At 38.4% G+C, this 27,667-nt stretch overlaps 2 protein-coding genes across 2 annotated transcripts; one reads left to right on the top strand and one right to left on the bottom strand.

Annotated features, from left to right (window-relative positions):
• Window positions 1-1,364: 1,364 nt before the first annotated feature.
• phf11 (PHD finger protein 11) lies at window positions 1,365-14,899 on the top strand. The gene is made up of 17 exons (XM_067604599.1): window positions 1,365-1,674; window positions 5,934-6,038; window positions 6,143-6,276; window positions 6,440-6,474; window positions 6,581-6,666; window positions 8,576-8,646; window positions 8,725-8,774; window positions 8,868-8,944; window positions 9,049-9,071; window positions 9,687-9,757; window positions 9,890-10,037; window positions 10,719-10,807; window positions 10,892-10,956; window positions 11,235-11,388; window positions 12,286-12,672; window positions 12,762-12,833; window positions 13,996-14,899. The coding sequence occupies exons 1-17, from the start codon at window positions 1,555-1,557 to the stop codon at window positions 14,067-14,069; spliced, it is 1,761 nt and encodes a 586-aa protein (XP_067460700.1). The 5' UTR covers window positions 1,365-1,554; the 3' UTR covers window positions 14,070-14,899.
• A 798-nt stretch (window positions 14,900-15,697) lies between these two features.
• Window positions 15,698-26,515, bottom strand: LOC137192899 (RCC1 and BTB domain-containing protein 1-like). The gene is made up of 12 exons (XM_067603944.1): window positions 26,359-26,515; window positions 23,676-23,935; window positions 22,739-22,889; window positions 22,488-22,654; window positions 21,562-21,720; window positions 21,365-21,472; window positions 20,102-20,244; window positions 19,806-19,996; window positions 18,817-18,943; window positions 18,548-18,699; window positions 18,328-18,458; window positions 15,698-17,219 (listed from the first exon to the last, which is right to left on the bottom strand). Exons 2-12 carry the CDS (start codon window positions 23,799-23,801, stop codon window positions 17,079-17,081), a joined length of 1,596 nt encoding a protein of 531 aa, XP_067460045.1. The 5' UTR covers window positions 23,802-23,935; window positions 26,359-26,515; the 3' UTR covers window positions 15,698-17,078.
• Between the last annotated feature and the right edge of the window lie 1,152 nt (window positions 26,516-27,667).

A 27,667-nucleotide genomic window follows, 5' to 3' on the forward strand; every position in this document is an offset into this window, starting at 1 on the left:
CTGTATAGCGCTAACTTATTCCCTGTGGAGGGATCATGCTCTGAATGTAGATATTGTTCATTAATATCCGTCATGAAATGTTTGTTATTGGAGATGCTATATTGTACATTAAGTATGGTGATGTCACTACTTTGTGACTTGTCTATTTTTTTTTTTTTTACATAAAAGACTTGTGATAAGTCAATCAGTGTCTTTTCCTTTGTCTTGTGTGTGTGTGTGTGTGTGTGTGTGTGTGTGTGTGTGTGTGTGTGTGTGAGAGAGAGAGAGAGAGAGAAGATGCAGGCTTGATACTGAATGATTGCTTGACAAGATACTCTTATCACTTGTCTTTTTGTAGCTGAAAACTGATCATTTTCTCTTTGGCTTAAGTAAATAATTTCTGAAACATCTGGAGTGGTTTGTGTGGGCAGATACACACATATGCAGACAAAGCCTGGTGGGCTCAAGGTCTAGGAGCAGAAACGAAAGTGAAACTGTCCAACTGGGTTGCCAGTCTTGTTAAAATCCACCATTTTTAACGTATACAAAATCTGTACAACAAATACGTTGGCATTAAAAAATTAGCCTAATATTGCACTGGCATTTATAGGCAGTTTGAACTGAGGCATATTGTCAGTATCCACTGCTGAACAAATAAAAGTGAATTTTGGACATTTATTTAAAAGCAAATGACCAAAACGATGTTGACTACAGCAGAGAATACAGCTCTCCACATTAAGCCTCTTGTGACAGGAAAACCTAATGTTGCCTACAGCCCTGTGATTAAAAAATAGAAAAATCATACAACATTATATTGGAGGGATTCACTTTGTTGGGTATTAAACAGTTAGGCTATACTAATTAAACTATTTGAGCAAGTGGAAATCATTAGTTGGTATAGCTGCTAACTCATAGATATGAAACATGACAAGGGGCCCAAGGAGACACTATTTTTTGTGAGGGGTTAAGCCAAAAAGTTTGGGAAATACAGGTTTATTGTTAAACATTGCATTATATTTTATAACCTTATACAACGATTTGTATGTAAAATACTAGATTAATGAGAGAGTAACTGTTGCTATCAGATAAAAGTAGTAGAGTACATTACTGTGCTCTTAAATGTAGTGGAGTAAAAATATAAAGTTGCATAAAATGGAAACACTCAAGTAAAGTACCTTTAAATAGTACTACAAACTGTTAAATTAATGTAGGCTAGTAGTAGAAGTATTAACTGGCATAAAATCATAGCATTCAATTAAATTTACATGTAAATTTGAGTACAGTATTTTAAAATAGAGTTACTTCGTTAATTTTGGCTCGTCTTTGTTCTCACGAGATTAGAAATCTAATCTCACCCCAAATCTCGTGAGACTTCGGACGCGAGAATCTGGCAACCGCCAAGCAATGAAACGGCGAAACGGCGAGAGGAGGAAATGATTGTATCAGCATGATGGTTTGACGTCCCTTACGTAAATTGGACACATTCAAATTGACTGTAACCCCGCTGGACCATAAACAACAACAACAACAACAACAACAACAACAAATCCGTTCAATTTGTTTAGCTGCCGGTAGATGGTAGAAATGGGCAACGATCGCAAAGTGTCCTGCATACTCTGTCAAAGGTCCGAAGAGACGAGGATAACAGGAGCGTTATCGACTAAAGATCAGATCACGGCTCATCAGAACTGCTTGGTAAATATTTAATTTTCAAATATACTTTTTTACATTTAACGTTAGAAATCCTTCTTTCAAACAATGGAGACTGATAGAAACTTTGTGGTCTAATTACAACGTGCGGGGCTCTCAGGGGTGGAGCAGCGATTTTAAAAGTGGGGGGGTTCTAGAGGAGGGACGACCCCCCCGCTCTCGAGCCCTGTTCCAGTCTCAACATGCCAAATCAAAATTAATGCCATGCATTTAAACATTTTTTTCAAATACTGCAGTTGTAACCACTGCTTCAGCTTACCATAAAATAATTACTGAGACCATATGAGTGTAACAACTCAGCAGAATTTATTTAGGGTCTCATGGCAGTTTACTACTTACATCCAGTTACTTGTATGAATTGCCGCACTGGAGCATAGCTATCCGTATCATCGTTCAGATTTACATTAACATTTACATTACTATTACTAACCCTTTCATTTAGGAGACGCTTTTATCCAAAGCGACGTACATATGAGACTGATACAACACAAGCAGGGATCTAGTCAGGAGACAACACGAGTAAGTGCCATAAAGCTTGAGTTTGGCCCGATAGGACGTAGATGCCAACAGGCAGTGCAACAAGGCAATGATTAGAGTGCATAGAAGCATGTTTTGTTGGGGTTTTTTTGTTTGTTTTTTGTTTTTTCTCTCCCTACAGTTCATCAAGTGCAGAGAAAGAGCTTGGTCTTTAGTCTTTTCTTAAAGATTGAGAGGGACTCTGCAGATTGAACAGAGTTTGGTAACTCGTTCCACCACCGGGGAACTACAGAAGAGAAGAGTCTAGCTGGTGACTTAGGGCCCTGTTGTGGTGGTGGTACCAGGTGCCTTTCATTGGCAGAGCGTAGTGGGTGGGAGGGAGTGTAGACCGGAATGAGGGAGTACAGGTAGGCAGGAGCCGATTTAGTTGCTATTTTGTAAGCAAGTGTCAGGGTTTTGAATTTGATGCGGGCAGCAACTGGGAGCCAGTGGAGGGATATCAACAGCGGGGTGACATGTGCTGTTTTGGGCTGATTGAGGACCAGACGCGCTGCAGCGTTCTGGATCATCTACAGAGGTTTAAGTGTACATGTAGGGAGGCCTGCCAGTAAGGAGTTGCAGTAGTCGATGCATGACATTGCGAGAGCTTGTACCAGGAGTTGGGCTGATAAGAGTATTTTTATCCTACTTCCTTACACACCTTGAATGACATGAAGACATGAAATTAAAGGAAACTTACACTTCCATTAAAATGAAATGGATGGTTACAGATGCAAAACAAATTGAACCCTGGTAACAAATCAGTATCTTCAAATAATTGGCTTAATAACATTAACAATTACAGGTTCAACCTGGAAATGTATTATGTTGCCCTTAAAAAGTAAAGAGTCCTTTCTGACTCTTTACTAGTACAACATAAACTGTCTTCAATTTTAAAAAAAAGAAGTGTCTCTTTTAATAGGAATCCAAAGGGGACCTTTAATTGTCTTTCATTGGGAAATTAAATACCTAAAGTTGAAGGAGGTTTTGTATCAGCAGGCGTCAGTTCATCTCTAACAGCCACAGGGAACGAGCCATCCCTCTTCATCCAAAGTCCACCTCAAAGCTAACAGGAGAATATCACATAAGCAGGTGATTTGAGGCTAGTGAGTTCAGAGAGTGAGCAACTAGCTCTCACAGGCCACAGCTACAACCATCTTAACCCTTTTGAAGATCAATGATAAATAGTAATATTACTGTGGTCTAGCTTTAATACACAATACAAACTAAAACAACGCGCCTGCCTTATGTTAGGGAGTAATGTGTGTTTTGCATTTTATATAAGTTAGAATGAGCTATAGCTGGTATTGTGTATTAAAGCTAGACCACAGTAATATTAGCTGAGCTGACACATCACATAACAAGACAAAGTTACATAAGAAAATTCTACATTACTAACTAGTTAAATAGCTGTTTCATACCTCTGATCTGTTATCACAGCCAGCAGTGAGTAACAGAAGCACATACGTTACTTTATTATACTTCAACTGTTTACTCTTCCCTGGCCTGGTGGGTTGGTCAAATGGCTGTTATTGGCTGGATGGCTGTTCAATTAATCTAACTTGACCAATAGGTTTTTCATGTATGCAAAACTCAGTTTTGTTTAATCAATGACTACCTCAGGAAAAAGTGTGTGTGTGGGTGGGGGGGGGGTTGGAATTATGTTTCCGTGAAAGTGTGGGCGTCACAACACCCATAACACCCACGGCTTTGACACGCCTGGGGGCTCTCCACACATGCTGAAGTCTAATGTTTAACAGACAAATAATGTTACTACATAGAGCTGAGCGATATATGTTTGAGGCCGACATTTAAGCGTTTAAAACATATTTCAGAAAAAAAACATACCATTCCTGATAAAGATGCTTTGGGACATGTTGTGGTTGAAAAATAAAAATTACCTCCCCAAAAATTTAAGTAAAAAAATGTAATTACAATTTTTTTTCAAAGTACATTTTAAAATTTTAAGCAAAAGAAAGGGCTAAAATTCTCTTGTTCAAGCTTCTCAAATGTGAATATGTTCTGTTTTTTATTAATCTACTATGATAGTAAACTGAGTATCTTTGTTTGGGGTAGCTGTTCTGTAGATGTAACCCTGGTAACTTGCAGTGCACATATTTCACTATTTGCCGTTCACACCTGTGTCTATCATGCATCTCTAAGGTGTCCAGCTGACCACTTATGTTCAAATTTCATTACTGCCCACATCACTTCCACTAGAAGGTCAAAGAGCCCTGCGCACAGTTAATACGTCTGTCGCCAGTCAAGCGCCAGATTTGTGTCGTACAGGCTAGCTAAGAAAACAAAAATGTTTCAAGAACTAATACACATGTTGGGACTATTCCAGCTGTGGAGACTGGCAGGACAAAGTCATTTGGCGTTGATGTGCTGTCACCTAAACAACCACCACGTCCTGCATTGATGAAGTACTTTCCTGTTACGTCCTTGTTGGGGAAGCATCAGGACACATTAGCATTTACACTACAAAAGATATGTGGTCAAATGCATCCCAGACCACCTCAGCAAGTGTTTTGAGTGATCAGATCCCAATGTGTCTCGGGCCCTGTTTACACCTGGTATTAACATGCGTCTCGGGTGATCTGATCACAAGTGGACAGCTCTAAATACGGGTGTAAACGCACCCAAGACGCATTGAGGACAGATTGAGATCCGATCACTCAGACCAGAGTGAGTTTTGCTGCGCTGCTCAGCATAATGGAGCTCAGGATTTATCAGGGGGACAGTTGCTTTACTCCAAACCGTATGAACCTGGACTGTGAGTGTAACAGTCGGTATGTCGATTTAAATAATGAATGAAGTTATGCTGCTGTGTCTTGTGTGTAAATGCGCACAGTGTCTCTGAATGGAGAGATGCAGCTGCAGGGAGATCGCTGCGTAACACTCTCTATCTCTCTCTATTCCGACGCAGAATATTTATATATATGTCCTGAATATTTATCCTGGTATCAAACAAGGTGAGTCCGGTCCTCCTGCTGGTTAATAATGAACGGATTTGGTCTTTGAAAACGGAAATGATGTCCGTGTTTATTTGCATATATAGCAGGGAAGTGAGATCCGATCACAAGTGGTCACTCAGGACGCATGTTAATACCAGGTGTAAAAAGACGTACTTAAAGCTGTCCACTTGTGATCAGATCACTGGAGACGCATGTAAATACCAGGTGTAAACAGGGCGTTGGTGGTTGTTTACACTTGTATGTAGTACTGTACACTTTTGATCCGATCGCCCAAGATGCATTTTAAAACCAAGTGTAAACAGAGTCATAGTCAGATTAATAAATAATGAAAATAATCAGTGGTTGCCGCCCTAATGTAGACACTGTTTCTGACTCACCTCATAGATATCTTTCTTATCAGCCAAGACGTAAACCGATACTGATATATCTGTAGTATCAACCTATATATTGGCCTGGCTGATTCATTGATCTAGGTTTATTACTGCAGCTTGAGATTTCACATCTGGAAGACGTTATACCATAATATTATACCATACCTTGGTTGACTTGCTTGAGGACAAAGTTTCTGTTTATATAACCACTAGATTTCTATGTCACACTAAATTAAAGTGATACTCCCTTTAGCTCTTAATTCTCATGTGTAACAATGACACCTTCATTCACAGCTGACATTCATTCCTCGGTGTCTTTGAATTACAGTGCTATTGTCCAATGCGTTTTGTCCTCACTCCTGTTGTTTCTGTTTCACAGTTATTTTCCTCTGGTATTTATTGCCAGAATTCACCAGAGTTTGATGATCTGTTTGGTTTTTCCGTGGAGGATGTGATGAAGGAAGTGAGACGAGGAAACAAACTGGTAAAGATCATTTACGATTTATTTTACAATTTGAATAGACCTAATCCATCAGTTGTATTCTGGAAACTATTTTAGTGTGTCTGTTACTTATTTGTTTGCACCAGGCTTGTTATAGATGTAAGAAAAAGGGCGCTACTGCCGGATGTGAAATCAAACGCTGCAAGAAGTCCTACCACTACCCGTGTGCTGTTCAAGAGGGAGCTCACATTGTTGAGGATGACGATGAGGGGAATTATACGTTAGTCCAACATCTGTTTGCCTTTCTCTGTAGTAATAATGATGGTGTTATGTATTTTAAAACATCCTGTACTGCAGTATGTTTATCTGTTGGAAGAAAAATCACTTTAATGAATTCTTTTGGTTTGATTGTAAAACTACCTTCATGTGTTTTCTTGCTTCAGGCTGTACTGCTCCACACACTATGAAGAAATGCAAAGTAAGTGGACACATCTAAATATTTGCCGCTCCTCCTGTATTCCCATATCAGTTTTTTCAATGTATAACATATTAAGTGTTGAAATCTTTCCCTTTTTAATGACCAGGAATCAACGGTTCCACAAGTGAACATGACTCTTCCTCTACGAATCACAGAAAATCCAAAAAATCCAGTAAAACTTCATCATCTAAGGTTTGATTGATGGAACTATCTACTGATAACTGCATATCTTACAATACAGATGCTTAAAAAAAAAAATTATATATATATATATATATATATATATATATATATATATATATATACATTTATTTCTGGAACTACAGTACTGTTCAGAAGTTTTAGGCACTTTAGATGTGCTTTAGATACAGCCAGAGTCATAAAGAACTATCTTCAACCACAAGTAGAACAAGGAGTCCTGCAACAGATGGTACGACCCCCACAGAGCCTGGATCTCAACATCATGGAGTCCGTCTGGGACTACAGACGGACTCCATGATGGTCAAGGTTTCTTCTGTTTACTGAACTTTGTATGAAGTGACTATTCAAATCTGTTCATTGAATTTTTCCAATTACAAAAAAAACAACCCAGATACACAAGACATAACGAAAACCAAGGCATAAAGCACAAACAAAAAATGAAACACAAACATTAAAGACCTCAAAATAGTTTGCAGGAAATGTGTTGAGAACATTCATGTTTTCTGACAACCTGTGTCAATGAGCTTTGTTGTATCTACATCAGCCAAATCTTAAATACTATATATCCACAATGCACATTTATTATATTTGTAATACAGAGTACATGTCAAACCCCAGTCAAAATCAAACCACTGACACTTAAATCCCTGAGTCTCTACCAGGCAGTGTTAAGAGGAGAGAGGTATTTCTGGTCAAAGTAATCCAGAAACAGACTCCACACTCTGAGCCAATGTCACTATTACAGATATAAGAAAATGTTTAAAAAATGACCAGAACATTTGAAAGAGGGTGGCTGGGGTCTGTTTACAGCTAGAGCATGTTAGATCCAAGCTGGGGTACATCCTGGCAAGCCTACTTTTGGACAGGTGACGCCTGTGTAACACTTTGAACTGCAGCAGTCCATGTTGAATACAAATAGAAGTTGAGTGGATCCTCTTTATCGCTAACTTCCAAGTAGTGTCTGAGATTTCATTTGCGAAGTCTTCGTCCCATAACTCCTTTAGACGATCAAGGGCAGGTGAAGTTACCATTTGAATCATACAAACAATCTGGATATAAGGCCTGATAAGGAAAATCTTGTACTTGTTTGAATAATTTCAACAAGTACAAAAACTTAGCACAAACAGGAAAACAGTCACTTCTTATAGAGTTGCTCAGGTCAGGGGAGCTACCAGGGAGGGGAGAAACAAGGACACTTGGTATCAGAATGAACTCTGATTAGAAAATAATAGGGCAGCTGTTGTTACCCATCCAAGGTTACCACCTTATCTCCCAGCCTGGCGCCGTGAAACTAAAACATCTCTTGTACGAGACCTTGGAGGCCTTGGAGTCAGGCCCTGTATATGAAATCATCACATTGAGGCTTTGATGAGCACATTCTTATGAACAGACAAAGTTAATAAGTTGAACAGTCCCATAAATTGAACATTGAACGTCTCTCCTTCACAAATGAACATTTTTTCTCTCACAAGGTTCCTGTCTTGTGGATCTAAATGAATGTACTCCTCTATCCAGCTATCAGGTGGAGGGAATGGGAAGCAGGGAAAGTGCTTCTAAATAAAGCTGCGGACCTGCAGATATCTAAAAATAATGTGTTTGTAGAATATTATATTCTCTCGTTAGCCTTTGAAAGGAAACAAAGATGTTATCTTTGTATGAAGTTGATTGATAAAAAAAAGCTATTCATGGCATTATTTTTGCAAGCTTCCTAACTTTAGTGCCTAAAACCTTTACACAGTACTGTATATGGTAAATAAATTTAATTTGAATCTGTAGCCTAGTGAGAAACATTACAGCAAATGTTAAAATAACTTAATAACCTCCCCAAACACAGAGAAGTTTTACTCTGGCCCCAAACCCAGTTTAAGAAGTAATGATATCCATGTTTTATTCTTATGAGGTATATTGCCTGGCCTGTGAGAAGACAGAAGGAAATATCAGCTTGGACAGCTTGTCTAACAGCGTTATTATGTGAGTATATTCACATTTCGTAAATAACCCTGAACATCACTATCTGATTGAGTAACCACCAGGTTTATGTGCTTTTAGGTTATATTGTGACAAACATGGTCCTCTATCACACAAGAGCAACGGCCATGGTAAGTCCTGCTCGCAGCGCACGTGTCTCATGTGTTCTGTTTTAAAGGTTTTCCCTCCCAGTATCACAGATTCAATGTGTTTCTTATTGACAGATGATTCTGCAGTGGCCGGACCGTCTTTTTGGAGCAGTGACTCAAACTCAGCCAGCAGCATGACCCATGGATTAAAGGTACACTTTATTATGCTTAGTCACTTTGAAATCAAGTATTTTTAATTATATCTTTTCACAATGATTCAGTGATTGTAATTGTTCTGCTTTTGCTTTTGAAACAGAGACGGTTGAGTTTCAATGACAGGTAAGTGTTTGATCATTTGCATGCTGGACTTGGCTGTTCTTCAACCTGAACTTTTTCCTTTCATTTATTGACATCTAAGTGTAAAATTTGTATTATGTCCTGCTTATATCCATTATTACAGCTTCAATGATTATTTTTATTAAGAATTCATGCAACAGAATTTAATATATTGCACTTTTGGCATCTTATACCTTGACTATTTTCAACATAATTGCATTTTAAAGGAATACTTTGACATTTTTGGAAATAAGCTCATCTGTACACAATATATATGAAAGTCTGTCTATTGTGCCTCCAAAGCTCACTAATTAACACCTTATATCTCATTTGTATGTACAAATGTTGTGGTTTTATGGGGGTATATTTGCTGAATTTATTATTATTATTTTATGAGATATAACATGTTAACCAGTGAGCTTTAAAGGTGCAGGTTGGTTAATTTTGTTAGCATTGGACAGATCCAGGCTAGCTGTTTCCCCCTGTTTCCACTCTCCTTGCTAAGCTCAGCTAACTGGCAGAAGCTTCATATTTAGTGTACAGATATTTTTATTTTCTATTTCTTAAAATGTAAGGTAAAAAGGTTACTGATGTTTTGATCTCTGTTCTTTGTCACAGAGAGGAAGAGATGCTGTCTAGACGGAAACCTGAAAGCTGGAAAAGGAAAATATCAGATGACTCTAACTCAGGTTAACCTATTTTCAGAACACAGGAGAATGTAACCTGTGTGGATTTAGCACTCTTGTATAAATCAGTTAACATGTTAGTTGAAGGCAGGATGACACAACGCGCTGATTTATGTGATGCCTCTTCTTCTACAGTTGAGAATGAACCTAATACAGAAATGGCAATGTTCGCACCTTTAGAGTCAGATTTAGACGAAAGTGCCAACTCTCTTCCAGAGCACCAAGTAAGTCAAATCTTTGATTATTTCAGAGTAACATTGTCATTTGAAGCTGAAGATGTCCAGTAATCTCATTTTTTCCTCTGTTTCTTTCATTTTTCACCATGTTTCTGTCAACTGTGCCTCAGTTAAACAGGTACGATCAATCATTTTTGATTAACTAAAAATAAGTGTTCAATAAGTTTATTTTTAAGTTACTTATGTGTAATAATGTGTGTAATAATTATTTCAGTCACTGTGCTACCATTTAAAAGAAAAAAAAAAAAAAAAAGAAATACCTGTTAAAATCCTTATTTAAGTTGTGTTTGTGTTGACTGTGGTGTGTTTTGTTTTAATTGTACTGCATTATATTGAGAGATAATGCTCATATTTTTTCACATCTGTTTAAAGGTACAAGAGCTGAAACAATTTGTGGATTAATTGATTGATCCATCAACAGAAAACTAATCTCAAAAAAATTTGATAAGGGATTTGTCACTGAAGTCGTTTAATAAAGCTAAAATAGAAAATGCTAATTTTATGCAAGCCTTTTTAAATGTGAGGATTTGCTGTTTTTCTTTGCTTTATATCATAGTAAGTTGAATATCTTTTGGACTTTTTGGAAAAAATGGCCATAGAGATTAATCTTTACCTCTCTGACATACGCGTCAAAACAATTGAAAATACGTTTAATAAAAATAAAAACGTTTAATAAAGGTTGTCTTTATTACAGGACTGTTTGAACTTAAATGCATTTGAAATTGTTTTAAAATGACAGTTGAGGATACATTTTTAATGATGTTCTCCACTCACAGTAAAGACGCTGAGAATGGGAGTCCCACTGGGTCCATCTCAGGTAGGTGTCACAGCAGATCCAGCACACATATGCAGAAATAACATGATCTACAAATGGTTTATTAACTCTTGCTGGCTCCTTTAGGAAATCAGCCGATGGATGAGAACGGAGAAGGAAATAAAGATGAAGATGAAACAGTCATACATTCAGTGAGTTATAATATTTTAATTGGATTCTGGTAAAACGTGTCCTACTTTAAAAATGTGTGTCTGTTGATCCTTAACAGCCATAATAAACCATCTTTACTACAACTGTTCAGAACAGCTGAGCCGTTGGTGTAGATCTCTGATATTCATGTTTACTCACACTTCTTACATTTGAATTAGTCTGCCTGTTTTCATATTTGACTCACATGTGGTCAGAATGTATTTCACATTATTATCACCGCTAAGCAGAACTGACATGAAATGTGTTTGCTTCCTCTCAGGATGCTGAGTCAGAGAGTCTACTGCTTCCTGTAGAGATCTGCATAGAGTCGTATTCAACATTGAATTCCTCATTCTCAAATCATACAGTATCACCTCCACGTCCCAGTGTGACTCTGGCAAACACGGTAGAGGTGCTGAGGAGTGGAGATGAAGGTAAAGTGTCCTTTTATAAATTTACAGAACAGCTTCAGATGCGGTTTATTGATAAACTTTTCAAAAAGTGTGTGGAAAAAATTGGAAAAGTTGATCAAAATACAATTTATAAAACAAATATTTTAAGAACGTATATATACTGAGTCTCGCTCATTATATTTTATATATACAAGCTAGAAACAATATAACAGTAATAGCATTGATTACTTATAGCAGTAATACTATGGATATAACAATTAAAATGTGACCATCAGTGCAAATTATAGCCTGTTAACCAGCAAAAACATGAGCGTATTCTTGCTTTTTATCCTGAAACAAACATATGCTTCTAAACTAAGAAAAGATTAGTAAAGAAGAGGAGACACACAGTGCAGGATGGGAAATTAACTTTTTAAAATGTGAACATCTATCAGCCACTAACAGATAAATCTTCAAATTCACCAGCCAGTCAGTAGTAAATCATTATTTTGTGTCTGAAATCTACCATCCACTTTCATGTTTTACCAGCATTTGTCTGGTGGCAGACGCAAGTATTCAGAGTCACATTCTCTGTCGCCTTAAATATGATTTGTACATTACTATTTGGTACTCAAAGAGTTTTTTCATTTTTATTTTTGAGGTAAAATGTCTCTTTTCAGTTCAGTATGAACTTGTGTTGGAGCCAGAGGGCCTTATTCCTCTTACTCGCAGACATGTTTTGTTGGTGCTCATTAAAGAGGCTGCTTGTTTTGCCACTAGTCTATATGGGTGAGCCACTGAAATCAATAATATATGGGTCTACTCAGGGGAAGGTTATGGTGTCTGTATGAGGAAGGTCCTGTTGTAGCAGGAAGCTTCAACAGGAATAACGTTACTCATGTTAGCTGTGGTAACACATGGAGCTGTCTCTTTTCTCAGGGTCCAGTCCTGAGCAGAATCCTGGCAGCAGTCCTGAATACATCGACAGTCCTGCTCAACACACCGCTGCGCCCTCTGTTCCACCGCAAAGCTCATCTGGGCCCCCTCTCTCTCCTGACCACTGCAAACCCTGCATCGTTTCCTGCTCCTCTCTGCGCACCACCTCGGCCGTTTCTCCAGCTCCCCCTGAAACCATCTGTGTGTCCCCTCTGCCCTCCACTTCCTCTCCTACGGTCGCTCCCTCAGACCCAGCGACCAGCATTGACTCCACCTGCTTCTGGAGAAGTTGCAATATGGCAGGATGTACGGAGGCCATCTTTACGGATTTTATTGATGAGATGAAAGACATCTCTGGCAGAATTCAGTCAGACCAGGCCAGCCAGGAGGGTGAGGGAGGACAAATATACCTCACAAATGACTGTGAAAGCATCTCTGTCTCACCTTTATTGATGTCCTAAATAATCTTCTCTCCACAGATTATGATCTTGCCCTAAAAGTGATGGCAGCTTCTGGGAAACTGACAGAGCTTGTGGCCAAACAGCAAAAAGGTGAAGTGAACTCTTAATTACCTTTTAAAGAACACTTTGGTTTTGTGCAGATAAAATGGAAGAAAAGCAGTACAGCTGCAAATGGGTGTTTTAGGTGATGCAACATATAATATATAACGGGAAAAGAGCACTGTTGTATCTGAGAAACACACAGGGAGAGAGAGTAAAGCCTTGTTGAAACAGTGAGACAACATCTTCATCTTCAGTAAGAGTTCAGACAATGAAAAAACTTTAGTGATAAAGATAATTAAAAGGTGCACATAAGGTCACTTTACAGCAGCTGTTCAGTGCCACCACACTATGAGACAGAAGGCCAGAAATGTGACAGACTATTGTCTGTTATTTTTCACACAATTACCTTTTTCTATTTCTCCGGCCTCCTGTCTGAATGTGCTCTGTATTGTTCCAGATGTTTAATAGTTAACTGCAGGTTCAGTCTAGTGAGCTGTGACTGCAGCAGCCAATTAAATACTCGTCATACAGTATATAGTATGAAATACTTAGTAAGTAGGTCTATTAATGTTTTTTTTTTACAGCGATAATTTACTCTTTTTATGCATGAAGATTTGATTGTTTGACTTCGGTTACTTTATGATGTTACTGCTTGTTTTCTATGTGAATTCTTGAGTTTGTTTGTCCAAAGCAAATTCCTATAAATTACGTTGAAATACAATAAATTACACAATCTTGAATATAATCTAGTCACGAGAGTACAAAGGTTTTTTGACCAAAAATCTCTCACATTGGATGCCATTTTAATCTAATCGCTGAACTTTGTTGGGCTGACAGCATTTGACTATTTAACTGTTTCCTCATATGTTGTCCTCCTTTTGCAGGGAACAATGCAGTTCCAACACTGTTTTATCTTCCACAGCAGATGAAGCTTTATTTCTTTTTTTTTTCCACACTTGCACTTAATAAAATTCTTGATTAAAAGTGTTTCCCTACAATAATCTCAGTAATATTATGAATGTTGTGCTTTTTGGAAAGAGTCAAGCAGCAAAGCGTAAGATTTCAGCAGTAAAACAGTGTTGCTAGAGAAATAACTGCTCCATAACTTTTGACATACTTACCTTGTTTTAAGATGATTTTGTTGTATCAGCTTTATGAGCATTGCACTATCTATATAAAATTTCAAACTGACAACTCGTTGTTTTTACAGAGTTGGAAAAGAAACAAATGCAGCTGCAGAAGGCGGCGGCAGCTATGAAGAAGGTTGTCTCAGCACTGAGATGAGTCCATCAGCAGCTGCTGGAGGAACATCCAAGTCAACTGATATCTGGTTCTCAAAATGACTCATAGTGACTTTTTTAAAAACATTTTATACATATTTATATGTTTGTTATTGTTTTTATTGATTATGCCTTAATGTAGAGATATGTTATACTGTCGAATAAGTTTTCATTTGATGAAAACTTAAAAGTTTAGTTTCAAAACCTATAATTAAAATGAAGAATAGAAGAATATTGGTCTTGAAAATGTTCCATATCTAACATTACAAGCTGAACCAAGTTTGCCAGAATTGTTGAATCGTTAAAATAATATTTTTTTTCCCAATATTTTTATATTATATTGTTCCTTTTCACCATGTGAAGGTCAGACGTTATGTTACCATGAGTACTTAAATCTGAAGATATGCTACTGTAGCCCTATTGTAGAAAACCCAAAGAACGAGGTCTGTGTGCTTCAACTGTGTTTTTATATAAATCTGTGTATTTCTGAATGTAGTACAGTATAGTATTTACAGTAACTCTGCAGCCTTTTGCCACAGAAATTGTTATGTGATTGGCCAGATGGGTACACTGCACTATTTCTGGATTTCATCTCATTAACAGTGTCCTTGTTGATTCAAGCCTGAAATTCAAACTAATAAACAAAGGACAGAGGAGATTACATAAGGCTGCAGTTTACATGTGAATATTTGCACGAAAAGTTTACGTCCAACGAGTCCAAAAGTCTTTCGTGTACATTATTGATCAAAGACATTCATTGTAGTCTTCATGTTCACTACATTTAACTGTCGAAAGTTGATAAATGTTTATATGAAGCTGAAATATGCTGGTGTATGTTTCTTGTTATTTCTTTCATCCAAATAACACATGTATGTTCCTAATACACAATGACTTTGAACTGCTAATACTAGTTATTGACTAAATATGGCCTATTATGCTTTATTAGCACATAACAGATCACACTGCAATGAGTTTAAGATTGTTCTGAGTGCTGAAAAACTATCCCAGCAAAAAACTGCTGATGAAAGATTTCCCAAACCGATATGGAATAACATCTGTATTATCAAAGATACAAAAGCCATCTAAACAAAACGTCTTCTCCAGTTAGTAAAAGAACAGTCGAATGATTTAAACTCAAGCACTGAATCACTGAAGCATCCAAATCACTGTCAAAGACATGAATCTGTTTATCAGGGACCAAACTGCCAAAATTTCCACTGGTGAAAGCGTCTATATGAAGACTTTAACTGAAAAGGTGTGAGAAGTTTTCCCTGTTATGATGTTTGAGACTTGCACAGACTCCACTACACGCTGACCAAGAGAGAAGCAGGACTTCACTTCCTGACTGAAAGTCGTAAGGGGATTTATTTTCCAGTTGTGCTAAACCTGCTTTGATGCCAGACAAAAATACGAGTTAGTATTACTTAAGCTGGTGACAAATTTTGCCGGTGAACTCTATATATTGAAATGTGTATATCAAAGCTGCATTGTGTGATTTTGTGGTTTACTAGATGTACAAAAAAGACAGACCGTAGAGGTGCATTCAATCTTTTCCTTGTCTAAATCACCTTTGAAACTCCATGTGCTTGTACTTGTACCTTTATAATATTACCATGATACACGCAAATCCTCATGTTCATGTTGGTTTACTGCAATATTTTCATGGATACAGAAAAAACATTTGTGTGTAAAGAAAACAAGCAGATCAGAGTCTTTTTATTCATTTGCTTGCAAGAGGTCAGAAAATGGCACTTCATAATACTCTGTATCAATTAACAGACACGATTAATGATTCTGAATTAGTTTAAAATTGTTCTTCCGAGAAAAAAGGTCTTGCATAGAAATGAGCAAATATATTCTTGAAAATCATCACAGCAGTAGTGCAGATGTCACTTAACTTTATAAATGTTAATACTGTAAAATATTCTTTTCAACAGACAATAAATGTGTCATGCGGATGACAAAGTGTCCGTAAAAATCTCAAGTGCAGGCCCACACGACGTACGGCCAAATGCCTTAAAGTGATTTGTACTGGCTCCATAAATAGCATTTAGGCAAGTTTAACTGCTAGTTTAAACCGACTGACTTGTTTTGTGCGGTAGAAAATAAAAACACTAAATAAGCTTTTTTTTTTTTTTTAAATGTTACGGAGCTGTATCTGCACAAAATAACGCTATCCAACCTACGGACTCCAAAACTGTAGACCACAAATGATCATTTTCACACCTGTAACAGTTTTAAGACTGAATCTCACGTGTAACCTGAGCTCCCATCTTTATCACATCTTACAACCAAGACGGAAGATCTCACCGTGATCGCAGGTGTGGAAGCCACGAGGACTGATAATCAATCCCTGAGTGGCATTTAGCTTATACAGACTCAATCGAGCCAGAAGTCTGTACTCTTGACAGCGTCTCGTCTGTAAATGACTCATCCTGTCCTGACATCTACAAGTGCAAAGAGCTTCATACCTGAATACAATGAATCCAGATGGCACATCCAGACTTAAGATTCAGTCTTCTAATAAAGAGGAAAAAAAATTCAAAATATGTCAAATAAGTGCAACACTGATGTAACTTGGTCAATTAAACAGAATAATAGAAAAAGTAAAGTGATATCAGGCGACTGGCTTTCAAATTCAAAAAGAAACAACAACTTATTCCTGTTCCTGCTCTTGTTTTCCACAATGTATGTAAGTTAACAGGCAGTCAGGCACTGTGGCGAACGACAACTGTAGCTGGACAGTTGAATGATGCTATTACCTGTCACCTGAGCCTTGTAAGTTCAGTATGTACAGCTCACGTGATGGACACACTGTTGCTAGTCTGGAATGAGATGAATGAACGATTTGATGTGCGACGGTGATAATCTTAAGTTTTCCACCTGTTTAACCATCCGTCAACGAAGCTGCCGGGAGCCGAGCGGGGGGTGATGACGTAGTTGGAGAAGTCACTCCCACTTGGAGGCCCACAGCATCCTCTGCATCCGTTCCCATGATCACCACGGGCTGAGGTCAGTTCTTGAAGGCTCCGCAGCGGCTGGCTCGACATATGAAATCTTTGAGCAGGTCGCCGTCGATCTGCCAGAAAGCAGCGGTCTGGGTCACCTCGGTCAGGTGATTCACGCAGAACTTAAAGCAGAACTCTTCCAGGTCCTAAATGATAAAGGGAAGAGAGAGTACAAGTACGCAAATGGTTCTTTATTTTGGTCAGATGTTCTTTAACAAAGGAAATACAACAAAATACTAACTCCTGCTCTGGTCAAATTTGCCTGTATCCTGGAGATTCTGTCTCTAAATTCTTCCAAGGTTGAGTTTAGAGTGGATGTCTGTTTTTGTTTTAACACAGTGGATCAAACTACTCTCAAATTCATCCCCATTCATCACATTTATATCACATGTTTTTAAATGTATTATTAATTGTTTTGTGTGATGAAAACAAAGAGAAAAGATCTGGGGAAATATCAGAAATGCTCCTTTTTGTCTTTTGGTATGTCAGAGGTATGTTTGTTTGACAAAGTAAACAAACTGCCATAGCTACAAGTCGTGGGCAGACGGTGTGTTGCTAGCTGCTAAATGACGTTAGTGGGTTGTTGTTCAGAGTCTGTGGCTCCTGTGTTGTGTAGCGGGATGCTATCGGACTCAGTGTGACCATCTGCTCTTCCTATGATAGAACACGCCATTACCACTTTATTCAAGATTTGATCTGATGTATCGAAATAATGACTCCAGCTACATAAGCGGATGATGGAATGGTATTTCCTTTAACTAATGCTAAACTAGGTGGCAACATCACGAAATCAAAGAATTTAATAGATTAATTTCTCCTTTTTGGTTTCCATTTTTTTCTCAAAAGAGAACACAGGACAAGTAATTTACAGAGGCAGTAAACCATTTCAACTATACAAAATATGGGACCCTTTTCAACGAGTCTAAAAGGATTTTGTGGACTTGAATGGGAAAACGTTGTGGGATGATAACTTGTAGCATCTCTCAGCATTTCATTTGTTACTGTCCTCATTGCCATGTTTAAATGACCAGTTGCAGGCTTTTTATGGTCATTGTTTGTGTTACCTAGTTTATGGTTTTATTACAAAAAGGCAAAAGGAAAACAAAGATGTTGTGACATTTTTTGGCCTAATTTTACCCTGGAATGGCTGTTTTAGCTATGTATTTCAATATTTCAAAGGTTAATACAGCATTCTACATTATATACATACAGTACAATCAGATGATATTTGGTAGACCGGTAGTGAAGACTGACCTCTGCATCATAGCGCACAGCTGCAGACAGCAGAGTGAAGGCATTTTCAACGGTGATTCCCCTCTTTATAATGTGCTGACACAGACGTTTCAGCCGGTTCTCACAGTATGATGTGGCCAGGTCCAGCAGACCTGAGAGAAAACAGGCACAGACAAAAACACTGTAGGCAGGAACAACACACAGACAAAAGATCAGGCTGTGACACATGTGTGGTTCTAACCAATAGCATCCTCAGGAGGCAACTCCACGTTGTCTGTGTAGAGGAACTCTAGGAAGGAGCGGTACACCGAGTAGGAGAACTGATCTATCTCGATCACCTCCTTCATATCTTCATTCCAGTGGGACTGGAACATGGATCTGAAGTGTTCACACCTGCACAACAGTTTGTTTTATAATAGATAAAGCTGTTAGAAAAAACGTTAATCATTTCTTTTTTATGGTATCATAAATTAAACTGCTGCTGACAGCAGTAAGGTGAAACCCCCTGACCTGATTTTGAGAACTGCTTTGTGGACATAGATATATTTGCCATCAACGCAGAACTTGAGGTCAGCTGTCTCTGGGTTGTCAAACTCTTTCTTCAGAGACTGAGCCACAGTCAGGAAGTCGTCATGGTCTGGAGAGACAAAACACACCCGCAGCTCAGTTTTCTTGTAGTTTTTTGTTGTTTTTTTTTTTTTTTGGTCAGGCTTTATTTTAGGAGTGAAAATTCTGAATAAATTGTTGAGGAAAGATGTATGAAATGCAGCACTAATTATAGATAAAGAATAGAAAATGTTGGAGTGGTACACCGCCAATTAATTAGTTCCATTAAAATGCTAATCTAGCATAACCAACATATATAGAGAATAATACTTCAAATTAATTTTAAAAAATGGTGAATAAACATTTACTTAGTTTTAAATGGAGTAATTTCCTCTGGAAATCAACAACTGCTTTTAAACTCAAATAACTAATGAAAATAACAAGCTCAGAATCGAGAAGAACTTTGTTATTCTTGTCCCATAACTAGTACCAATTTACATACTTCTTTTCAGGAAACGTATTAGGAAATAACAGACCCATGAAGGTTTTAGACTTATTTCATGCCCTCTTGGTAACAACTGGTTTTCATAATTTTGATTTAATTTCTTTAGATAAGAGTTATGAACACAGACGGCTTTAAAAAAAACTCTTCTTTGGTGGTGCGTTCAGGGAAAAACTCACACACAGACTCTCTCAAAATAATTAATGTTTGCAACTGCGTAAAGGATTAATGTTTTAAGTCCCTGCATGTTGACTTTCATAGAATATCTGCATGAACTGTCGTTTCCTGGAATTTAAAAACTTACTGTGATCTAATAACTTAAGTTATGTGTTGAAAAGTGGTCATCAGTGACATAAACATGATTTGTAGTCAAGGGGTTAAACATGTGAAACCACTGATGCAGTCACTGAATTATGACATCATCACGACGCAGAGGAGCCCCTTATCTTACCCATGGAAAGAAGCCTCCACATCACTGACGGGGTGGCGAAGCATGCAAAGACATCGTCAGTGCAGGTAAAGTGTGTAAGGTGAGGCAGTACTATAGACTGGCCCCTGCACTGGCCCCACATGTACACCTGACCACTCTGGGTCTTAGCAGCTGACGTATGTGTGGAGTGACAGGCAGCGATCTCTACAATTCTGTCAAAGAAGCAAGAGAGGAGAAGTCAGTCAGCGTGCAGTGTGGGACGGTGAGGAGACGATTGACTGCAAGTGTTGTGTTGTGCATGTGATGGTTTCTCTCACCTTTCTTTCTCAGTCATTATCTGAACTGGGCTCAGCTGGTTGCTCTTGGTGCCGGTGCCCAGTTGTCCGTATGTGTTGGCGCCCCAAGCGTAGAGCAACCCTTCGTCTGTTAGTGCCAGGGAGTGGGCATAACCAGAGACAATCTGAAGTGTTTAAAAAAACATTAGACATCAGCTTAAGATCTACAATTTAAACAAAGTATTTTCAAAGGTCCATTTGACTCTGAATAAAAATTACACTGTATATTTAGTTCACCTTGCAAACCCGCATGTTTACTTTTACATAAAAAATTATTAACTTTGGTCCTTTTAGTTTCCAATATTCTTCTAACTTCAGCATGAAAAAAAGACAATTAATGAATAAAGTTTTCTACAGAAAATGACTGATGACAGTTTTGATTATTTTATGTAATTTATCATGGATAAATTACTGGGATACAGCATCTCTGTATACTGAACACCATCTATGTAAAGAATATTACATTGGGCAGTTTATTTATTACATATTTGAGTAATTTCATTGGAAATTTGCCCCAAGTCTTGAAAAATGAATTATTGAGCAAGTATTTCATGTCAAGGTTTACAACAAAGAAAGAAATTTACAGAGCTGAACTACACACAGTTGGGTTCACATTGCACTGATATAATGAACTGGAAGTAAACTCAAAGGTAAATTCTCAAAATTAAATTAAAACTTTGATTAATTAAAGTAAAAAAAAAAAAAGATCTGCGCTGAAACAAACTGCCTCACCACTAACTAAAATGAGTATTTATAAAACTACATGTGTGTACATTAGGGGTGAATGTAGTGTGACATGTAACATGTAGTAGGTAAATGTATTTACCCCACTACATGTTTAAGATAAGGCTAAATTAATTCAGCAACATTTATTGTGCAAAGGATGAATCATTAAACATCGATATGACAGCCACTGCAGGTGCTTTGACATTTTATGAAGTTTTTCTTAAAATGTTCAAGAGCAGACTCTTTTTGTCTCTCTTTCCACGAAGGCATTTTATGGCAACACATTTGAGTACGTGAATGCTGGAGTTTGTCCAGAATATCCACATATGCATCAATCAATTTGAAATCTGAGAAATGTGTTATAGGAGTTGCAAGAATTATGAAGAAATGTCTCAACAATTAAATGCCATCTTCATCCTTCATAACAGACTCACAAATGAAAGATGAGAGATTCTAAATAAGATGTGATGAGTCGGTGTATACTGTACATGTCAGGATTTTAGTTTTGTAACTACTCACCTGTTGTACACATAAACCCTGCAGAGCCATGAGTCGACAGGGAGTGAGCTGGTTCCCGTTATTCCCAAGTCCAAGTTGTCCATTCCCATTATAACCCCAACCGTACACCTGCAGAAACATGAGGAGAATATAACTGTTGAGGCAGTCGGAGATGGATAACACTGTGTTTACAGCTCCAGGTAGAATAAGCCAATCACCTCTCCGTTGTCCACCACTGCCAGAGACGAGGTCTGACCACAGATGATGCTGACGGCCACCTTGTTCTGCAGGCAGCTGGACACTCGGCGGGGTGTGGGCTGGTTCGCCGTGGAGCCGGAGCCCACCTGACCACAGTTGTTGTAGCCCCAGGCGTACACCTGGCAGACAGGGAGATAAAGGTAAGAAGTGAGCGGAAACATTCAAATGATGTATCAGTTCCTTTAAAACAGGGAATTTTATGATTCTCAGATTTTTCTAAACGTAACAAAAAAAAAAGGCAACAATCTCTCAGACTGTTCTTTTCAAGCTCTGCTCCAAATTCAAGCTGATACCTTCTATTAAAATAAATAAATCAAAAATAGCAACCTGGAGTAAAAGCTAGACTGCTACAAGCATTCCTTTGTGTGCTTCATGATGAGAGAGAAGTGCGATGTTTTTAGTGCTACTAATGAATGTATTAAAGATGTTTCATGTTCTATCATTACTGAAGATCAGAAGAGTGTCATATCATAATACACGGCATCTTAACAATCAACACATCTCAGTTATATTACTCAAGATTCCCCTTTTTGTGCATTTCAAACACACTGAGAACTGAATGTTGTTGTCTGGGAACCAGCAGGGTACCACAAGTAACCTCATTGTACAGCTCACTAGAAGCGGAGTGTGGTTGAAAAACTTTGAAGCACAACAGATTCCTTATTGTTGAGCTCAGTTTTTCCAGTTTTCAGCTCAGGGGGATAAACTACTGCTGTGATTGGATTTAATGCCCTGTAATGGTCTGTATGAGTAAGCACTGCCTTCAACCAAAGCTGAGTCACCTGTTCGATTAGAAAGGTTTCACACGGGCTTCCATACTGCTGCATGTTATAACTCTGCTCTAAAAGTAACTTTTTTTTTTTTTTTTTTTACCCCAGACACTCACTTCTCCTGTGTCAGTCAGAGCCATTGAGTGGTGAGAGCCGCAGGCCACCTCTGTGACCTTCTTATTGAGCAGGTTGGCAGACACAAGCACCGGAGCTACTCCTTGGTTGGTTGTTCCATTTCCCAGTTGGCTATAGCCGTTATGTCCCCAGGCAAAAAGCTCTCCGTCTGAAAAGGCAAAAAGATGAGTCACTCTGCAGCACTTTTTAATCCGACTGCGAAAAGGAGGATCACATGTTTTTCTGCAGCTACCCTCAGTGGCCAGCAGGATGTGGGGTCCACTGCCGTAGCTCAGGCTGACCACTTTTCTCCCGCTCAGGAAGTCCAGCTTCTTGGGTACAATGGTGCTCTGGCTGTCACCGGTTCCCAGGCAGTTACTGCAGTTTAACCCAAACACATACACCTGTGTGTGGAGAGATGAGGGACATGTAATGTGGATCAGTGATAAGCAGGGCTAAGCAGAGACAGCAGCTCCAGGCTGCCGAGTGGGTGATCGGTCACATTCCAGGCACACAAACTTCAACACCAGTGGGCAGCGCTGATAAGAGCTGCAGGTGCAGCTCTCATGCCACCGACCCTCCCTCTTACCCTCCCTTCCTTCACCCACACACAACTCAGTCCAAAAAACAGCATTGATACAGAGAGGTGACAAAGGACAGGAGCACTGGCCAAGAGTTTATTTTCTACCTACTCAAACAGGGATGGATGTTTCAGCCCACACAGCTACTGACCATGTTCCAAATAAAGAATTTCAAGTCAAAGATCTGAGATTTTTCCAGCCCAACAAAGCATCTGAAATAAATTCTTTTTGGGAGTCAACATTCAAATCTGTTTTGTTGGAGCTTCCTTAAAGCTGTATAAATCAGTTTTTGGCCACTTGGGGGCAGCAGAACAAGCTGAAACACACTGACATATTTTTACCTTGTAACTTCTTTGTAAAATTGTTTTGACAAACTATTAGCAATCAGAAGCCTTTTAACACATCAAGCAGTCACAGAGCAAAATTAGCATTCATGTAGATTTGTGTTTCTGGGTATCTGACAAACAGAAGTCCAGTGTTCACTCTCCTTTTAGTCTGTTTTGAGGGAAAAATCTAGCTCTTTAACTGCTAAATGCTCCACTATGTTCACTAACAAGGGCAACATGACTTTCCCTGAATCACAACCCCGTTCTCCCTCTGACCTCTCACCTCATCATCACTGGTGATGTAGATGGCCTCATTAGCAGACGTTCCAAACACACATGCTCTCCGGATAGAGGCGAGCTCTTGCGGCCCCATCAGGCTGAAGAGGGGCCATTTGGTTACATCCACCATGATGCGCTCGCTGTGAGTCTGCAGCGAGGGTGGAGGGGTGAGGGGGTTTGAGGGTGACCCTCAAACCAAAGGCAGGGCAGGGGACAGGGGCAGGGGGAGAGTCTGGGCGAGCAAGGTTGCCAGTGCTGCAAAACCTGAGAAAATATACACACACGGACATGTACACAAGTCAGGGAGCATTAAACATTTGTCAGCCTACCTTCAGTCACTGGCATAATGACACAGGTATTAACCTTGGAGGGAAAAAAACATGTTATAGCAAAGTCAAAGCATTCTGACTTTTTAAAACTGTTAAATGTTTAAATATTTTGGCATAAACAGGCTTTACAACCATACAATGATGTTCAGTATAGTAAGAAAAATGTTAAACCCATGCATGACCTTGCTAAAGAGATTAGAGAGAAGTTGGGTCATGTGGTGCAACATTGGAGCCAAGGGATCAGGGCCGGTATGTATAAGCCTGCTCAAAGTAAAATTATGGTCTTAGGTGTGTCAAAATTCTAAAAATCATGTTTTTGTGCTTTTTTTCTCACAAGTTCAAGCAAGCACTATGCATATTTACAAGTGTTCAAGACATTTCCTAACCCAATTAAGAGTCACCAGGAAATTGATATTTTTAGACAAAATTTAGGATTATTCTTAAGACTAAATCCAAATTGAAATAGATGTAGATGTTATTTCCATAATGCTGAAAAAGTGAGTTGTAATTTTTACATAGTTTGTCCAGAGCACTTGTTTGTAACTCATGACATGTTGGCTATAGTAACAACAGAGCCAAATTCTGTGATACATGACTGACTGTAAAACATTCATCATAGCGATGTGTGTAAGTGAAGGAATTGATCATTCACAAACATAGACTGGCATATGTGTGACGTGTCAGGAAGCCCAGCAGTTCCAGAGTTGTAGCAGAACTGGATGAGTATACTGAGTATACTTACTGTCAAGTACTGAAAGCAAGCATCAGCATCTTTACCCTATCTTATGTTTATTCTCTAATCAGATAATTCATTATTTAAATCTAAGATTTTACCAGTTTAAAGTCCCTGTTCGGCTAATTATGTTTAGACAACATTGAGAAAAAAAAAGGTTTTGTGAAAGACGTGTTTATATTCCCCAAATGAAGGTATCAAAAGGTATCCCCAGCCCTAGTCTGTAGTAAGGGAAGGGTGCAACTACACCCTAGTATCCCATGAGAGTAACTTGTGTAGCTCTGTTACAGCTCTGTTACACCAGAGAACATCTCACAAACTGTTGCCATTATTTTGATAGCTGAATAAACATTTCAATCATTTCTCCAATACGAATGTCAAACATTCACTGATATAACAATGGTTAACAGAATGGTTTGAACTTTGGTCGGACAAAACAAGTAATTTGAAAATGTTACTTTGGGCTGTGGGATAATACAACGGGGATTTGTCACTATTTACTGCCATTTTTTAGACAAAACAATTGATTGAGACAATAATCAGTGTCAGATTAATCAATAATGATGCACTCTGGTTATAAGTGTACATTTAAATAAACAAATACTGGCTGAGAGGGGCAGTAGATGTCAACATTTTATTATTTATTTTTACTTTGAAATATCAGTATTGGTCTACCCTACATGCTACTACTGAACTATTTTATATACAGTTAGCTAGTTTAGTCCAGTGGTTCCCAACCTAGGGATCAGGCCCCTCCAAAGGGTCACCAGGTAAATCTGAGGGGTCGTGAGATGATTAATGGGAGAGAAAAGAAGAAAAAACAAAGTTCTGATACACAAATCAAAGTTTTCAGTTTTTGGACTTTTTCTCTAATCTTTGATTTTTGGTGAAATATTGGATCATTTGAACATTTACTGAAATGACACATGAGAACTTTAGAGAGAAAAATCACTATTTGGTGGAGCTGTTAACAACTCATAGAGCTTTTTGCAAGCTAAAAAGGTTGGAAACCACTGGTTTCATCTTTAACAATGTGTTGTATTTTAAAAGCTTATTATATTATCCATTGTGTCAAATCTTCATCTGAAAAGTAACTAAAGCTGTCAAATAAATGTAGTGGAGTAGAAAATACAATACTTCCCTCTGAAGTGTAGTGGAGTGGAAGTATAAAGTAGCATCAAATGGAAATACTCAAATAAAGTACCTTAAAATTGTACATAAGTAAATGTACTCAATTACTTCCACTGCCTCTGGCTCACTGAAACTGTTGCTGCTGGTGAAAACAGCTTATGAACCCAGAAGGCTTAAGGATTTCTGAGGAATTGGACTTTATGGGGTTAATGTGTTGAAACTACATTTCTAAACCAACAACAACATATAATACCAGTTAGCTGGCTGGCTAATGTTGCCTATTGTTACAAATGCATTATTCAGCAAACTGTCCAGCTGACACAACACAGTGAGCGGAGCTGGTACTAGACTGATCCGTGTGGAAAGTCGCTCTAATCTGAGCTAACTTTGTTTATTTAACTGGCTACAGTTAGCAATTTAGCCCGGGAGAAAACAGCTTTCAAACAGCCTCCAAAGCCACAGAAGAATACTGTCAGTGTTTCCATTAAACCCACCTGTTAAAAAGGTGTGTGTCTGCTGTAGTTTAGATGTGTGTCTGCTGTAGTTAACGGGTCTATCTGACGGTTTCACACCGGGGCACACGGGTCGGTGACGGGTTGATGAAGCTATCACACTGAGCTGCTCTGACGCTTGTTTGCGGAAGTGAGGAGAAAAATAATGTCACGTGATTAAGAGGCCAAAGTAATGGATCGCAGAGTTCAGATTAGATTTACTGTATGAGAAGTTACACTGAATCCAGTCCATGAAGCATTTAATTTATGGTTTAGTTCACTTGTTTGTTGTAAAATATGACAGCCACAGTTGTTCTCTCCCTCTTCTCCTCACCAGAGCCAGATTCATCTGTTAGCAGGGCCTGGGGGCAAACTTGACCTGTGGGCCCCATACAGACCCCCCAACTCCTCATTCTCTTTGTACTGTTGCCTTCAAGTATCCATCAGGTTTGTACATTGCACATGATAGACACACAGAAACGTTATTATATTTTTCCTGAAACAAATTCAGAAGTCAGCTCAGTTTTATCATGATATAATACATTTGACAAAGTACACCTTATTTACTGTCTGCCATTTCACGTCTGAATTCTGAGTGGGAAATTTATGTTCTAAATATTAGGCTACCCCTCAAAATTTCCACAGTGGAACAAAAAAGTAGCGTCCACTGAACGTAGCTTACACTATGCATTTTGAGAATCCAAAAATGCAATGCTCTGCGTTTTACAGATGCAAAATTGATGCTTGTGCAACACTAAGTGTCCAAAATCTAACTTTAGTGCTCACTATAAACTAGTGAGTATCTTTGTATAGAAAGTAGCGCATGAGTGAACGAGGGAGTGATTTCAAACACTGTCAATCTCATTTTAAGAAGCTGTTTTGGAGCTTTCCATTGTATGACATGATATTCCTCAGCAGATGGAGTTTGCCAAGTTGTAATCGATATATAGATATTCAAATCTCCAATTCACTGTGCACCTTAAAGGGTGGGCTCATAATTTTTTAAGTCTGTCTTGAAACAACAGTCAGATGCCCAAATGAACATTGAAATAGGTTTTTCTTGCCACAATCATTCTTCCTGTTCATACCAGCCATTAGAAGATCCCTTCATAATACACTAACAATTACTTAAGATGGGGGCCAAAATCCATAAACCTCCTTCTGTGCAAAAATGTGATTAAAAGTTTATGTGATGCTAATATGAAGCTTCAGCTGTCCAAATTAGTCGAGCCATTAAGTAGATATCTTTCAACATTACAGTCTTTTTAGTGCCAAAGTCCTTCTTTTTGTTATTATACTTCCACTGCAGCTC

The sequence above is a fragment of the Thunnus thynnus genome, chromosome 11 (assembly GCF_963924715.1).
Source record: "Thunnus thynnus chromosome 11, fThuThy2.1, whole genome shotgun sequence".
NCBI lineage: Eukaryota > Metazoa > Chordata > Actinopteri > Scombriformes > Scombridae > Thunnus > Thunnus thynnus.

Excerpts from the sequence above, each read along its gene's own strand:
- phf11 (XM_067604599.1), top strand. The coding sequence starts at position 1,555 with ATGGTAGAAATGGGCAACGATCGCAAAGTGTCCTGCATACTCTGTCAA. Across the intron at positions 8,945-9,048 it reads GCATGACCCATGGATTAAAG|AGACGGTTGAGTTTCAATGA; the intron begins GTACACTTTATT and ends CTTTTGAAACAG. Across the intron at positions 12,834-13,995 it reads TGTGGCCAAACAGCAAAAAG|AGTTGGAAAAGAAACAAATG; the intron begins GTGAAGTGAACT and ends TTGTTTTTACAG.
- LOC137192899 (XM_067603944.1), bottom strand. The coding sequence starts at position 23,801 with ATGGTGGATGTAACCAAATGGCCCCTCTTCAGCCTGATGGGGCCGCAA. Across the intron at positions 22,890-23,675 it reads ACATCACCAGTGATGATGAG|GTGTATGTGTTTGGGTTAAA; the intron begins GTGAGAGGTCAG and ends CTCCACACACAG. Across the intron at positions 21,721-22,487 it reads CTCTGACTGACACAGGAGAA|GTGTACGCCTGGGGCTACAA; the intron begins GTGAGTGTCTGG and ends CCTGTCTGCCAG.